A 16048-nucleotide genomic window follows, 5' to 3' on the forward strand; every position below is an offset into this window, starting at 1 on the left:
CCCATGACCAGCTATTATGACATCCCTAGAAATAACTACCTGCTTTTTAACTGTGATTTAGAGACAGGAATAACCAGTTTGTACTTCTTTCAAGTTTAAACACACACACCACCACCTACCACCATACCTGTCTCCATTCTCTGGATACTCTGATGGAGATGCCAGGTCATCATTCTCACGATTGACAGGAGAGAACAGACTGCTGCCACTGAGGTTCTTCAAAACCAACTTCTTGATGCTCTTCCTAAAAAAGAAAAAAAAGCAAAGAGAAATATAAACTAAGCTCAAAAATTACTCTTTTTTTTTTAGTTTGTGCTTAGAGGGTCTTTCAGTGACTCATCTTTCTCCAAAGTATTTCTGTTTGATTAAACAAGAATGAAACCTGTCTGAAGCCCTTTTCAGGATTGCCACCAATGTTCCTAAAGACTGAAACCTAAAGCCTCAGCAGAACACATGCACAGCATTACTACTCCATTGTAACACTGTGAATCTGGTACAGAACCAGCATCAGGTTATGAAATCATCATCAATCCTCCTTCAAACTGACAGCATTAGCAAACCTAACAGCCCTTCTATCTCAGTTACAGGGAGCTGCACACTGTACAAGCTTCCTCTGTATAATTTCTAACTAACTTCATAGAAGCTTCACTCCAATTATCACCTCATTTCACAGCTTCTTTGCAGTTAACAGTTTAAGATGACCATTTTTATCTCGTCTATAGAAAATATTTATCTCCAAAGTATACACAGATCCTATTACTGCTATTCCTATTTGCATCAGGTCACATGAAGTGATAGAATTCAGGACTTCATCTGATCAGAACTGAAGCAATGCAACAGTTCTTCCTGCACCTCCTCCCTCCAATATGCAGAAAAGAAGAACTAACTTTGGCATGAAGGCACCATTGGAGAGGGACGGCTCATCATCATCAAGGCCATCAAAGAGCTGAGACTTGGCAGAGCCTGCAGACTGCAAAGCCTTTGGGCGCACTCTGGTTGCTGGACGTGGAGTCAGTTTGTAGTGGGTGGGTGTTGTTAAGGCCTTCTGAGCTGCGGGGTTGGTCGGTTTCAGCCGCTGGAAAAGAAAAAGGAGAATTGGAATTTCCATACCATGTGCAGTACAGACACGTGGAAGGTGACAGTACCTGCTTTGTTGACCAGCCAAGGGCCTTACAAAAGTGAAAGACATGATGGCACACCAATAAACAGGAACAGACACAAAGCTGGCTGACGAAAGCTCACAGAAGATGCTGAAGACCAAAAGTCTCCAGTCACACACTGAAGGGCCATGACACCACAAACACAGCTCTAGGAAGGGCCAAAAGAAACTTGAATCACTAAGAAGTGGGAACCACAGAAAGGCCTGGGTTGAAAAGGACCACTATGAGCATCCAGTTCCAACCCCCTGCTATGTGCAGGGTCGCCAACCAGCAGCCCAGGCTGCCCAGAGCCACAACCAGCCTGGCCTTGAATGCCTGCAGGGATGGGGCATCCACAGCCTCCTTGGGCAACCTGTTCAGTGCGTCACCACCCTCTGGGGGGAAAAACTTCCTCCTCATATCCAACCTAAACCTCCCCTGTCTCAGTTTAAAAACCATTCCCCCTTGTCTTATCAAAAAGAAGGGAACAAGGTTTCTTGGGAAACCAAGAACATGAGGATTTCAGATATTCCAGGGGGACCACGTAAGCCTAAGGAATACTCAGAGGAAGCCACAGTAAAGGGGGACAGAATGAACAAGTATAACATAGGCTGGCTGTGTGTACACCCTTTTCAGCCAGTATGAATGTGTGACTGAGCCTCGTGCCTGATCACAACCATCTTTCTTAAAATTCAAAACTTTCTTAACTGTCTTTCAGTGTAATTTCTCAGTTCAACTCGTGTGTGAGAATGCCAATGGAGAGAAATGCAGGAGTGAATTTAGGACCAGCATCTGGAGCTGTCCTGGCAAGGATATCAAGCAGAGGAGTCAGCATCTAAGAGGGCTCAGGATCTGGGCAGACAGAAGCTAAAGCTCAACAAATCCACAGATGTGCAAGTGAGAGTCTACAGAGCAGTCTGTGCACTTTCACTATGGACCTTCAACCTCCATCAGCCAAAGAAGTGATTTGGCTGTCTCTGCTCCATCTGTGTGAATCCCCATGGTGTTCTATGTGGGTGCTGGGAAGGCAGTGGCTCAGTACATCATGTGTAGCTACACACCTGCATGTCTGTATCTGTGATCCATGCCCAGCCACACAAACAGCTAAGCCTGCAAACAGGAAAGCAGCAGCCACCATTAGATGATCGTTATGGTCCTTTTCAACCAAGGCCATTCTAGGATTCTATGATTTCATGTCCTTCAGCCTGGGAAGGAGACCCCTGGGAGCACTGTGATGGGTTCCACCAACTAAGCAGGAACACTCACCCTCCACAATATGGAAAGATAGCAGCCATTTACACATCCCTTAACATTCAGAAGTCTGAGAAGTGTATTTTGGTGGTTTCTAAACCAATCAACAGGTCAAGAGACTGTTGTAAGCAAAGCTCGAGCAAAAGTGCTACAAATATACCAAACACAGACACAATGCAACTCTCAGCAGGAACTCCAAAGTCAAGCAATAATGTATCAGGAGACATAAATGAAGCCCCAGCACAAGCAGTTTGTCCTGGATAGCATTAAGGAAAGAAAAAGCCAATCTTGCATCAGTACGAGCATAAGGATGGCAAGTCCTTATGCTGCTCACTGCATACTTGAGTGAAGATAGAGAGTACAGCACATAAACTGAAGTCATTTCAAACCTTTCCCAGAAAATTGAGTTTGATACACTCACCTCTTCTTTCTTCTTTGGGTCTGACATGGGGTTTCTGAAAAGTGGAGAATCTCCAAAGGGTGAATAAGTCAAATTATTGAGATGCTGCTGGAGGACTGCCTGCTGGGCAGCTGATGCATTAGGATCTGTCAGTGCTGTAAAAAGAACAGTTTTCAGCAGTCAACATTAATAGAATCAAGGTAGACAGAAAAGACAACCCTTCAGCCAGAGGATCTCCTCACAGGAGTTCCAAATCCTAAATAAACAGCATCCTTTTTTCCCTGCTCTTCAGAATTCTGAAGGAAGAAATCATATCCTATTCCTTCACTAGAATTTGGAAACATGTTCATTAAGAAGCTGAGAGCGTAGAGAGATACAACAGCAGAACAAGCCTGGCCTTCCAACATCTTTACTTAATATATTGGATTTTTGAAACATTAATATGCTCGTTTTGGAAAAGAAAAAAAATCTTGGCTGCAATTCTGACATTCCTGCTGCACTGATCAAACATAGATCCGAAGTCCTCTCTGCAGAAAAGGCCTCTTCAATCTGTCCATCTTACAGCATCTAATTTCAGTTCCCATTAAGATCCTACAGAGACCACATTATGAAACATTTAAGAGCATGAAGCATCTTAGTTTTAATTCCAAGAACTGAAATCTTTTGTTCCACCTCTGTCTGCTCACACAGCCCACACAGCAGCAGCTTCTCTCTGGCAATCTTACCAACCATCCAAAGATGGAGGTGAGCCTCAGACATCAACCAGCTTCTGTGGGCCCCTTCCTGCCACACAGTGCTGTGTGCCACCCTTCCCTCCTTACATCCCACTGGAAACCATTTCCTAACACTGCCACCTGTGAGGGGTGGAGCACCATGGCCATGTGTGCCATTCCCAAAGTGCTCAGCTGTGCCCAACAGGACGCAGTGCAGGATGTGGCAGGCACTGTGACTTACAGAATGATACACATGTGACTGATTCTACCACCATGCTCACCATGCTTGTTAAGCACCCTGAGCAATCCCACATAGAATTAGCAAATAAATTAATGCCACCTTTCTTCTAAATGTATGAAATGAATCTACTGTTGCTGCCCTGAAGTGACTGATGGAAAGCATCTTAGTAACCTTGAAAGGAAAGCACTAAAACATCTTCTAAGTGTTAATAATGTTAAGTAACTTTGAATTACACTTGACAGAACATACATGTGATACTCAGCAGGGAAAAAGAGCACAGCCTACATTTCTACTGGGAAAAGAAGCAGCCTTAGATAGATCCTCCAGCATTTGTTTGGCTCCACACTACTGGAGCAGGGTGTATTTCCATGCTCAGACACGTTTGCAACCAGGAAGGAAGCAGTGACTGAACTCGGGCTGACGAACACTTACCTACAGCAGGCTGAGGGGCTCCGAAGCCCAGAGTAGCAGTGGATGTATTGAATCCTGGTGCTCCAAATGCTCCTGTTCCCAGCGTCCCACCGAGTTTAGGCTGGGTGTTCCCAAATAACGAAGTCTGTCCTGCCCCAAGTGCTATGGCACGAGAAAGCTCACTGTAACACTTTGAATGATCAATTTATCCCATAAAGAATCCATTATCAAGTTGCAAGAAGGACTCGAGGTGTGCATGAATGCTACACACACCCCAGACTCACACCATGAGACCAACAGAGCCTTCAAGGCACGCCACCTGTTTGCTGAGCCATTAGCCACAGCCAGAAGTAACACTGCCCACAGTTTCTAACAGGTTATTCAGCACAGCATTATCTATCTCTGCTCTGTTCTGATCTAAGACAGGTTCATGACTTTAAGCCAGAGCTTCTACAGCCACTGCTGTATTACCAGAGTTAGCGAGTGATACAAAGACTTTACCAAAGTTTGAGGACTATGCTTAAGCTGACTCAAAACAAGCCAGAAAACTGCTTACCTGTTCCAAACCCTGTCCCAAGCCCAGTTCCCAGCGTCCCCGTTGCAGGCTTATTTCCAAACAAGCTATTACCAGCATTGTTGGCACCAAAACCTTCAAGGACACAAACAGGAGCTCATTAATCTAAAGCTATTAGCAGTGAAATTTAAAACATAAATAAGCATCAGCCACTGAAAGACAGCTCTGCTACAGTTAAGGTCAGATTTCACACACCATTCCCAAAAATTCACGTTAAACAAGCAGCAAGAAGGGACTTTAGTGGTAAAAAAAAAACGTATATGAGTTATGAATATACAACTGAAAACATTAGTTTAGAAATCTACTGGCTTGTTTTAAGCTTTTTAATTTGTTACAAAATTCATTATTTTATAAAGCCAAAAAGGACATTATGATGCTGTAACAGGCAACAGAACAAAGCACATTTAGTTTCTTGAACTGCCTGCAAGGAACATACCCGCTGCATACTGTCTATACCACACACACACCTCTGATGCTTACTGACACAGCAGGAAACAGCTCCAATTCAGGAGAGTGCACAGCTCAAAACCACATCTCTGAAAGTCACCCAAAGCTAGCACTATACAGGTTAGATTGTAAACTGAAGCCAGTAATTAGTGTAAGGTCAGAATTAAACTACAAAACTGTAGTCACAAACTGACATCAGAAGCACCCTAGACCCAAACTTTTCCTGTCCACTGTATTGCTGCAAACAATGCAGGGAAATTAACACAAACACTGGTATTGCTACTGCTCTTTACTACGTAGCATCAATGCCCTAACTAATGTGGCTATCTGGTTCTCAGTACAACAAGGGATCTGGAAGCAACTTCCCAATAAAAACGTGGTAACAAATTGCCTAAGCTCAGTCACCACAATGGGACTGTGCCTGCTGCAGTGCTGCCCTGGCAGTCTAAGAGCTGGATAATTCCTTCCCTCTTTCTGGAAGATGGCAGAATATCACTTTTTTTTTTTCTGTCTACAAGAACAGATGAAAAAAGATGTCAGGATGTCCAACATTATCAACCCAGTCCTGCTCCCTTTGAGGAACAGAGTTCTGCTGCTCTCAGTGTCAGCAGACAAAGGAAGACTGACATTTACTTGAACAAGTACACATTTCATAGACTCACAGAACGGCCTGGGTTGAAAAGGACCACAACGATCATCTCATTTCAACCCCCCTGCTATGTGCAGGGTTGCCAACCACCAGAGCAGGCTGCCCAGAGCCACATCCAGCCTGGATTTCTCCTGGACATTTCTCCTGCCTGATCACACAATGAGCACCGAACACCATCAGTGTCAGAGGCAAACACAAATGCCAGATCCTGGCCTTCAGAACTGTAGATTCTCACAGTGTGAAAGACAACAGCTATCAGTGACACTGTGTCTTATCCGTCTTATATATTTCTTAGATCTGCCATCAAACCACGGGTAGCACTCTGTCCCTGAGCACCCCTTTGCAACCACAGGCATGTAAAAGGCTGTAGGTGCATCATGTTGTATAAGTACTTTGATTTCAATAGCTCTTAATTACAGGTTACACCTTGTTAAGCACTAACTGAAATAGTGGAACTTCTACTTAACTACCTAGGTCATAAGTCAGGGAGCACCACAGAGGTACAAAACAGGATCCAAGGCATTCCTCTGCAGCAACACCCATCAGAAGGACGGCTTACCTGAGGATTCTAACACCCAACCATAAGCATGCGACACTCAGCAGCCAGGTGTGTGGTATATGCAGTATAGTTTTAAGTGACTGAATCCCACATTTTTTTATATGTACCAAAATTGGAAGTGTTTGTATTGGTTCCTAAACTCAGGGTTGGTTTGTTACCAAAGAGCCCGCCGCCAGTGGTTGTACCAAACGAGGTACTGGTCGTGGTGGTTCCAAATCCAGCAGGTTTGCTACCGAACAGGGTCTGGAAGGAAGAAAACATCAATTTGGAAACCTGACAGCATGATATTAGAAGTGTATAAGAGTTTCATGGCAGGTAAGAAAGCAGAACTAAAGCCAAGCACAATCCCAACACCCAGCAGCGGTGTTATGTGCAACCACCTTCTGGAAACAGTTTTTCACTCCTCTACCCACAGAGAACACATTAAAACCAGTAAGTTGCTACTGCGAATCAAGCTCACTCTCAGCAAAGGAACATCAAGTTGTAAAGGCCTGCACTGTCACCAGCATGCCAAGGCATCCCCAGCCATGCGTTTGGCCTCCCTTACTGCCCTGCATCACTCAAGACATTACTAGCTCTATTGATTAGTTCTGCTTAGAAGAAAGTGCACTACTTCTGCACCTTCAGCATCTTAACTGCAACAACACTACTCTGAGCGAGGTCAACACACAGTAAGAGGACTCTAGATGCCATTTCATTTTATTTTAATTAATTTTATTTTTAAAAGTATGGACGTACCGAACCGCCAACACCAAATCCTGTGTTTGCTTGTCCAAAAAGACCAGTTCCAGTTCCAAACGCAGTGCCAGCATTGGTAGTGGCAGCTGTTCCAAAAAGGCCTCCAGGCTGCGAGGGCTGCGTGGCCCCAAAGAGACCCTACAAAGAGGAACTATATTAAGATAACGCCACAAAGCTTTCTGAAGTCCAGCTCTGATGATGAAAGACCAAACACCAGAACTTTGTTAATAAATACTGCAGTATTTTCCCTTTATAAGGGGGAAAAAAGACAGGGGAGAAACATTCCAGGAGCTTTATTCATACAGGCAATTAGTTACAGAAAGGAAAACAAACCCAGGAATTTGTGCTCCATACTGTAATTTTCCCCCCACTGTGAGCAATGAAGATGGGCAATAACCATTCCAGAGGGTTTTCTGAGAGAAGTCATGGCACAGCAAGGAGGAACACAGCACATCTGGAGCCAGAACTTCTGGCTATGCAATAAGATACAGCCATGTAGTGGCTCTTTATCAAATGAGCTCACCAATGATGCCCATCAGCCCCCAGAAAATATAGAATTGCTAATAAATTTCTACAGAATGTTAACAATAACAATGAACAGAATTGTATTATCTGCATAAATGATTGTGTTGACGAGAGCAGCCATCTTCAACAGGATAGGAAAAGCTACCTGTGAAAAGCTGCAGGCTCTTATTGTAAGGTGTATATGCTTGTACCACAAATGAAAAATGTTGATTGGTAAGAAGCTCCTGGACCAGACAGCAGTGATCAGAGCTTGGTATTTGAGTTCTAAGGAAGCTGTGTTACAATCTGAGGAAGATTGGAATCACTGCATCACAACCTCCCCCCTGTACAGCTGGAGTAGGCTCACCACAGCACATGAGGGCTTTAAACAACTCATCTTACCATTGTGCTCGTGTTTGGCTGTCCTAGAGTGCTGGTATTCCCAAAGGGAAAGCCTGTGTTCTGCGTTGTCGTGGCCTGACCAAATGGTTTGTTAAACAGACTTGTAGTTTGAGTTTGCTGACCAAAAAGACCTCCTGTTGTTCCTGTTCCAAAGCCAGTCGTAGCTACAACACAAAGAAGTTGGTTTAAAAAAAGAAATCCTCAAGTGTTTATCCAAATCTGCACTCAGTACATTCAAACAAGAAAAGAAAGAAACTCAGCCCAATGGAACATCGAAACACATGAGGCCAACACAGCACAGCTGCACTCAGATGGAATCAGTTGTGAATTTTATCATGTTCTCCTTGTCCTGAAGTCAGTGTGAATTCAAGTTCTTGACAGAGAGTGGGGAGGTGCTGGAACAGCTGCCCAGAGAGGCTGTGGATGCCCCATCCATCCCTGAAGATGTTCAAGGCCAGGTTGGATGGGGCCCTGGGCAGCCTGGGCTGGTCTGAAATGTGGAGGTTGGCAGGGTGCATGGAGCTTGATGCTCCCTGAGGTCCTTTCCAACCCAACCCATTCTACGATTAACACCCAGAATTACCAGCAAATTTAATCAGACAGACAAATCTGACCTAAAAGACACCAGTTTTTGTATGGTCCACTGATTATTCACAGGACAAGGAAAGCCATGCCACCTGCAGGTGAAAAGAGCCAGGTGGCACGAGGTGCATAGGCAGCCAGAGTTCCCTATGCTGCTAACAGGGTTCTGTAACTCTCACAACTTTGCCCATAGAAGAGCACCTGTTTCTTCTCTGACAACTCTCCTTGCTATCTCTGCAGACCTGTCCTCAGAGCTGACTGCATGGGAAGCACAGGAAGCCCAGGACTGCCTCAGTGGGCAGGCTGCACACAGACTCCTGAATGGTCATCTCTCTCAAGGACTGCAGCTTAGGTCAGCCCCCACAGCAAGCCCAAAGATAAAGCCCAGCAGGGCCTGCCATCAAGGACAGATACATTCTTACCTCAGAAGCAGCAAGTCACTGCTTCTGGTCCTAGTTAACTTCACATTTGGCTTTTATGTTCAATCCAAGAATGCTCAAACAGTGTGAAATCAGGCTGGCACAATATGCAAAGGTCTGCTCATTAGCAGAAGGAGAACCCTGATTTCATCTTTGACCCACTGACACTATCCCCCCAGTGAACAGCAACTGCATCACAGCCCCTCATAAACAGATACTCTAATGAACTGCCAGCCAGCAAAACTTTTGGGATGCAGAAGCATACAAACCCTGAAGAACAAGTCAATACACATCTCTATGGCACAAATCTCATTATAGAATGTTGATCGTGCAACCAAACTCCAAGCTCAAACCAGCATTTCCTCATCCTTCTCATGGCTCAATTTTAAATAGCTTAATAAGCATTGGCATATCCAGTCACAGTTGAGCAGCACGCAGGCAGTACTTACTAGTTCCAAAAGCAGTTTTATTCTGTCCATATGAGAAGCCTGTATTAGTGGTAGAAGAGCCAAAAAGTCCCGTAGCTGTGCTTGAAGTAGCAGTGGAAGTCCCAAACAAGCCTGTAGTGGCTCCTGCTCCCACAGGATTTGAGGGCCCTTTCCTATTTGCCATGTAGTCTTCTAAACGCAGCTCCTAGTAAAGGAAAACCCATTTATCTTTGCACAGAATAAGGTTCAAGTCACACCATCAGCATGCTCACACAGCTCCCAGCCTGCCACAGGACAAAGGTACCAAGAACAGCTGCTAACAGCTCCACATATTAAAAAAGAAACTGCATCGCCAAGCCCTGAGCTTAGATGCATCACTGCAGTTATGCCTGGGCTTCAATTTTATATCTAAGGGCTTTTTGAGAGTACACCTGTTTTCAAGTATCAGTTAAGCAAACTGGAACAGGAGGGCTTCATGGCTATATCCTTGAGAGCAGTGGTTTACATCAAACAACTGAGTTTTGGCGTGGCTTCTGCTGTTATCTCATCAGCACCAGTGCTCCCAGCAGGATCTCACCCTCCTGATACACAGCAAGGTGGAATTTCAGCTCTTCAGAAACTGCAGTGAATGCATTAAAAACCAACACCAATACAGCGACGCGTTTTGTTTCATGCCACTTCTGTGCACGACGTAGATACTGAAAGCTGCATTTGTTAGCAAGCACATAATACTTATCACAATCCAAAAAAGCTCTGCTAAAAACAATACTACTTAACAGCTGTACCAAATAAACACATTTGAACATTATTGACTGACCTCAAGGGATTTGCTCTCATACTCCTTCATAGCAGTAATGCATTGGTGCTTAGTATTGATAGTGGTGCTAACTCCAGACTTGACCATACTATCCGTACCAGTTGGCGGCTGCAAGAGAAGAGGTTAAGCTATCAGACTTAAAATCCAGAGAGGTCTCTATTGATAGATGTAGTTGTTTCTGAGCAGATGCTGTTAAGTTCTTTAGAGAGAGAATGGTGAGGTGCTGGAACAGCTGCCCAGAGAGGCTGTGGATGCCCCGTCCATCCGTGGAGGTGTTGAAGGCCAGGTTGGATGGGGCCCTGGGCAGTCTGGGCTGGTCTGAAATGTGGAGGTTGGTGGCCCTGCCTGTGGTGGGGGGGAGGGGGGTTTGGAGCTTCATGATCCTTGAGGTCCCTTCCAACCCAAACCATTCTGTGATCCTGTGAAAACCTAAATTCAACACAGGAACTGAAGCAGCATATATCTGTTATCTTACAGCTGTAACAATGCGGCAATCCATAGAGGAATTTACCCTGCTAACCCTCAGAACAACACAGAGTCATCAGCTTTCAGTTTTGCTTTGTGAAGCAGTTTACTTCAGTTCAAGATACAAATCCCCCAGCCACACCCAGGGATTTCACTATCCCTGATGTTTTCCAGCCCTGTTTCCATCTTACTGTACCAGGAAGAAGTACACAGTGCCGCTCTAACACTGCTCAAGCTAATCACTACAGCTGTGCCTTCAACCAGAGATGCCAGGCAAAGCCCTGCTCTGTCACTTCAGTTACTGTAATTCCCAGCTCACTTCATCCTTAAACTGAACAGCTACCAGGGAGAAAGAAGCCTTTTGGACAGATATCAGTTACCCCATTTCCAACAGCTCTTTTTCCAGGCTGTCCTCCATTTTCAACTGCCACGGAACCTTCAAGGACCCTCCCCCCCCCTTAAAGGGAACTCATCCAAAAAACACACAGGGAATTACTGTCAAATCTCATTTACATTCCCAATGCCACAGTGATTGATAAGGGTATTTATTTTGACCCAAGTTCCAGAATAAATTCAGCTGTGATCACCTCGAGCTCTTTGACACCTCCTGCCTGCCCAGGAAGACCCACCCTGTAACACACCTCACACCTACAGAGGGCATTATTCTGGGGTGTTTAATTAGAACAGAATGAAAGTCTGGTTCTTTGCAGTTAATTACACACGCCTCATTTTCACTGCAGCAGTCCAACTAAAGGTATTTCCAAGCAGTTTCAAAGAACTGCATACTTGTGCATTAACTACCTTCTTTTTTGAAGCTCAGGGATCTAGACAGTGCTTCACACAAAGAACTGCAGAATGTAACACTTCCTACAGTAAAGAGGCTGAATTAAGAGGGTGAAGCAGAACTTACATTGAACTTAATGGTCGTGCCAGTTGGAGTAGCAGTAAAACTGGTTGGGCCAAACAGAGAGCCAGATGGATTCCCAAAAGGATTGGAAGTGGTATTGGTGGTTCCAAAGAGACCTCCACTGCTGGTACTCGTGCCAAAGTCTAGAAAGAAAAAACAGGAACAGAAACATCAGCACTGAAACAACTTTTAATCTAAAACTCGGAGCCAAATATCCAATTTGAATTAGAAAACAGTTTGGAAATGAAATAAATTGCGAGGGAAAAAAATAAACACAGCAGTGTTGGAAACCTGTGGTCTGTTAATATAGATTCCCCCCCCCCCCCCAAATCAATCTCATCACCCCAGAAAATACCAGAGGAACCTCAGCAGCCAGTTCCATCCTGCTGACAGCACTCATAAACGGATGTGCACAAAAAGAAGCAGTGAGGTTTTCTTTTCTTCAGAAGTTTCTGCTTCAGGGGATTACAGAAGTGCTAAAGGGGCATTTCATACATTCTAGCACCAGAAGCAAAACCAACCATAACTACTCTGCAACAGCAGAATAAAAAGCTAAAATCAAGTAGAGCCAAAGGCTAGTTAAGAATAGAAAACACCAGTTGGTTACCATGTGTGAATTAGTTTAAAACTCATGGCTAGAATCACAGCTACAGATTTCATAGCATATCACGTTGGCAACTGCCTACTGTGGACCATAACAATGAAACCAAACCAAACACTGACACTCCACACTAACACTTGTACCAGGTCCATGCACACATCCAACTTTCCACACTCTTCAGTCAAGCTAAATCAGCCATACTCAAGAGATGCAAGAGTTTGACTCACTTCCGAAGCCAGCAGGCTTGCTCTGTGCGAAGGCATTGCTCTGGGATGAGAAGAGGCCTCCACCAGTGCTGGTGGTACCAAACAGACTGCTGGATGTCCCAGTGGAGGTTCCAAAGCCAAAGCCAGTGCTGGTAGAGGAGGTGGCTGGCTGATTGAAGGCATTCGAACTGAAGAGCCCTCCTGCAGATAGAAACAAGCTGTGAATCATTTGCAATCATTTCACTGCTTTGTTCGAGATTTTGGTGTTAAAAGTAATTTCTTTCAGGACAGAATTTTGCCTACAGCCATAACACTGCAGTACCTGGCTTTGCCTGGGTGTTCCCAAAGAGGCCCCCGGTGTTGTTGTTTGCCCCGAAGGCTGATGTGCCAAACGCTCCTCCACCTGTAGTACCAAAGCCAGCATCTGAAAATCAGCACCAGAGGTTACATAAAGGCATATTCTAAACACATGTACTAGAAACTAAACACTGATATTGCCTTTCTAACTTCCAAACCAAACTCTGCCTGACCAGCTATACCTCAGCATCTGAGATACACAAAGCAGCACCATTAATGCTTTCACAGCTCTTACAGAAAGAGCCTATTGTGTTGAGTCAGCTACTGCTACACCTGGCAAGGATGCTCAGTCCCACGCCAGCCTGCAAGGCCTCCACCACCCACTGTGGCACCTGGAAGCTGCTCTGCACCCATCTTAGTTTGGGAGCGATATGAGAAGAGCAAAAGCTGTGTTTTCTCCCTACCAAGCAGTGCATACACACCAATGGATGGTCTGATTTAATGGTCAACAACCTCACTGTGCTATTCACAACATGCATCTCCAGAGAGCACTCAGATTACATGCAGTTTCCTTCCCATATTCCAGTCCCAACTGAATGAACCCTCCTCACAGTCCAGGCAAAGATGCCTTCACCAAAGCATCCAACTTTCCACTACTTTAATAAAAGGAAGCTTCATTAACTGCACGTGGAATTCTGGTGTCTGCTGAAACAAAGACCCTGTGAACCAGGCTTGGGGTCCTGATTCTCTGCTAACACAGCTCTGCTTCTCATCACTGAGAAGTAAGTGAGCCAGACAGCCCATAGCAGCACCTTGCTCCCCTCACACAGAGAGGAGCCCGACCTCTGTGTGATTCTCAAGCAGTTCTGTGAAAAAAACCACACCAAGCAGTGGAAAAATCAAGAGTACAGATTTAGATGTATTACTTACTTTGTCCAAAAGTTGATGTCGTTCCAAAGCCAGTGTTACCTCCAAAAGGAGTTCCGAAGGATTTGTTAAACATTTTCAGTATGTATCAGTTCTCTTTCCTTAAACCTGGAAAGAAGAATTCAGTTGAGCTTTCAAAGTAAGCTTTAAATGACATCTGTCACCTTCCTTACTGTTGGTACTCAGCAAACTGAGTACTTCAGCCACGATATGCACGGCAGCACCATTTAAGTCACACTCCATTGCAAAGAGCCAGAATCCCTAAAGAGACAAGAGCACTGACTTCAATAGCACCACAAGCAAGTTTCCTTCCATCCTTAATGACATTTTCCACACATCTCACATGCTGAAATACCTAATCAAGGCAGCTACACTCCCCAGATCCGCCCTCTCAACAAATGAACATCTCTCACAAACAGTGCTCCCCACATTCCCACATTTGATCCATGTGCACTGCACATTTCTGCTCTGCCATCTGCACACCTGAGAGCCCACCAGAACACAACCTTCAGATCACACACAGGGATTTGCACTGGAATACAAGCTCAAGATTTTTCATGAGGACTTTTCTATTAGAACCTTTATGTTCCAACTTCTCTCAACACAAAGAAATGCACCGTATGAGAACTACAGGAGCACACCTTCCTCCAGCTCCGCTTTCATTGCTCACTGGGCTCACTAAGATGTCATTAATCCAACTTTCTGTACATTTCTATGCAGCTGCTCACTGGGGTGGGGGTGTGATGTATCCTTACACCCCGTGCTGTTTTACTTAAGGGTAGGTTTAGCAACACTACCTCCAATCTTGTCTCCAAATACAAGCACAATAGAAACATCCACTTTTTCCATCAAGAACCAACCTAGTCACAGAATCACAGGGGTTGGAAGAGACCTCAACAGACCATTGAGTCCAACTGCCCCTGCTGGTAAAGGAGGACCAAAGAATCACAGAATAGTCTGGGTTGAAAAGGACCACAATGCTCATCCAGTTCCAACCCCCGCTATGTGCAGGGTCACCAACCAGCAGCCCAGGCTGCCCAGAGCCACATCCAGCCTGGCCTTGAATGCCTCCAGGGATGGGGCATCCTACAATAGGTCTTTGAAAGGGTAGATAACAGCAGGACAAGGGGAAATGGTTTGAAGTTGAAGGAGGGCAGATTGAGGTTGGATGTGAGGGGAAGTTGTTGACAGAGAGAGTGGGGAGGTGCTGGAACAGCTGCCCAGAGAGGCTGTGGATGCCCCGTCCATCCCTGGAGGTGTTCAAGGCCAGGTTGGATGGGGCCCTGGGCAGCCTGGGCTGGTATCAAATTGGAGGTTGATGGCCCTGTGTGTGGTGGGGAGGTTGGAGCTTCATCATCCTTGAGGTCCCTTCCAACCCAGGCCATTCTGTGATGCTGTGAATAGGTCACACAGGAACAAAACCATGTCAGGTCCTCAGCAGTACGACAGCCACAGAAACCTGCAGTGCTTTTCTGTACTAAGACCACCAATTTCTCTGCCATGAATCATAGAATCTCAAGGTTGGAAAGGACCTACAAGATCATCTAATCCAGCCGTCCTCCCATGACCCTCACTACCACAAGCCACTACACCTTATCTCACAGTTCCTCATCGTGAAAACACCATCACAGCATTAACCAAGTCACAGCACTGCAGACCCAACACGTTTTTCCCACACTAAAGGACGACACACGGCCGACACCAACAGCCTTTACAAAGCTCACCACATCAGGTAACCGCCTCAGGGCAGCAATACATCCAACAGCCCACCTAATCCACGGTGCTGAGCCCTCCTCCCCAAGAGCAACTCCCTCACAATGCTCCCACAGCCCTCAGTCACCTCAACAGCGCCGTTTTACACCCCTATCCCGATCCTCGCATCGCGACAGACCTCGCGACAGCCCCCGCTCAGCCCCACTCCCAGCCCACACCACCTGAAGGCCGCAGCGGCCCAGCTCCCGGTTTCCAAAGCAGCGCCGTAGCACGAAGGGCCACAACACGGCCTGGGGAAGCCCCGAGCGCTCGGGGAACGCGGAGCTCACCGTCGAAAGGAGGAGAGCGGCGCGGTCCAGTCGGGTCCGGTCCGCCCCGGCCCGATCCAGCCTCGCCACTCCCGCGCCGCCGCCTCACACAGAGGAAGCTGCGTCACAACCCGCTCCGCGCGCCTCCCAGCGGCCCCCGCGTCGGCCCCGCCCCCTCGAGCCCGCAGCCCATTGGCTGCCGCTCCTTGGCGGTGGTAAGTGGACCCGCCCACTCTCTCTGGTTCTTTTTTTCTATTGGCTAAAGGGGAGCACAGCGCCGAGCATCGGTTGGTCCCGCCCAGGAGGGGGCGGGGCTGAGGCTGCGGAAGAGTCCAGAACATCCCTCCCGC

At 46.1% G+C, this 16048-nt stretch overlaps 1 protein-coding gene across 6 annotated transcripts in view; it reads right to left on the bottom strand.

Annotated features, from left to right (window-relative positions):
- Positions 1-15862, bottom strand: part of NUP98 (nucleoporin 98) — a 38407-nt gene extending 22545 nt beyond the window's left edge. Inside the window, exons 1-15 of one of the 6 annotated variants that reach the window (XM_015280954.4) lie at positions 15720-15862; positions 13681-13785; positions 12776-12877; positions 12475-12654; positions 11650-11789; positions 10275-10382; positions 9479-9662; positions 8029-8192; positions 7123-7260; positions 6543-6627; positions 4712-4804; positions 4177-4317; positions 2812-2945; positions 888-1075; positions 128-244 (exon numbers count right to left, since the gene is read on the bottom strand). In XM_015280954.4, the coding sequence (XP_015136440.3) occupies positions 128-244; positions 888-1075; positions 2812-2945; positions 4177-4317; positions 4712-4804; positions 6543-6627; positions 7123-7260; positions 8029-8192; positions 9479-9662; positions 10275-10382; positions 11650-11789; positions 12475-12654; positions 12776-12877; positions 13681-13753 (1847 nt within the window). In that variant the 5' untranslated portion in view covers positions 13754-13785; positions 15720-15862. Of the gene's footprint in view, positions 1-127; positions 245-887; positions 1076-2811; positions 2946-4176; positions 4318-4711; positions 4805-6491; positions 6628-7122; positions 7261-8028; positions 8193-9478; positions 9663-10274; positions 10383-11119; positions 11169-11649; positions 11790-12474; positions 12655-12775; positions 12878-13680; positions 13786-15611 lie in introns of those variants that run through there. The other 5 variants (XM_040660047.2, XM_040660063.2, XM_040660050.2 and 2 more) reach the window with 5 other exon arrangements.
- Positions 15863-16048: the final 186 nt, after the last annotated feature.

Source organism: Gallus gallus, chromosome 1, assembly GCF_016699485.2.
Source record: "Gallus gallus isolate bGalGal1 chromosome 1, bGalGal1.mat.broiler.GRCg7b, whole genome shotgun sequence".
NCBI lineage: Eukaryota > Metazoa > Chordata > Aves > Galliformes > Phasianidae > Gallus > Gallus gallus.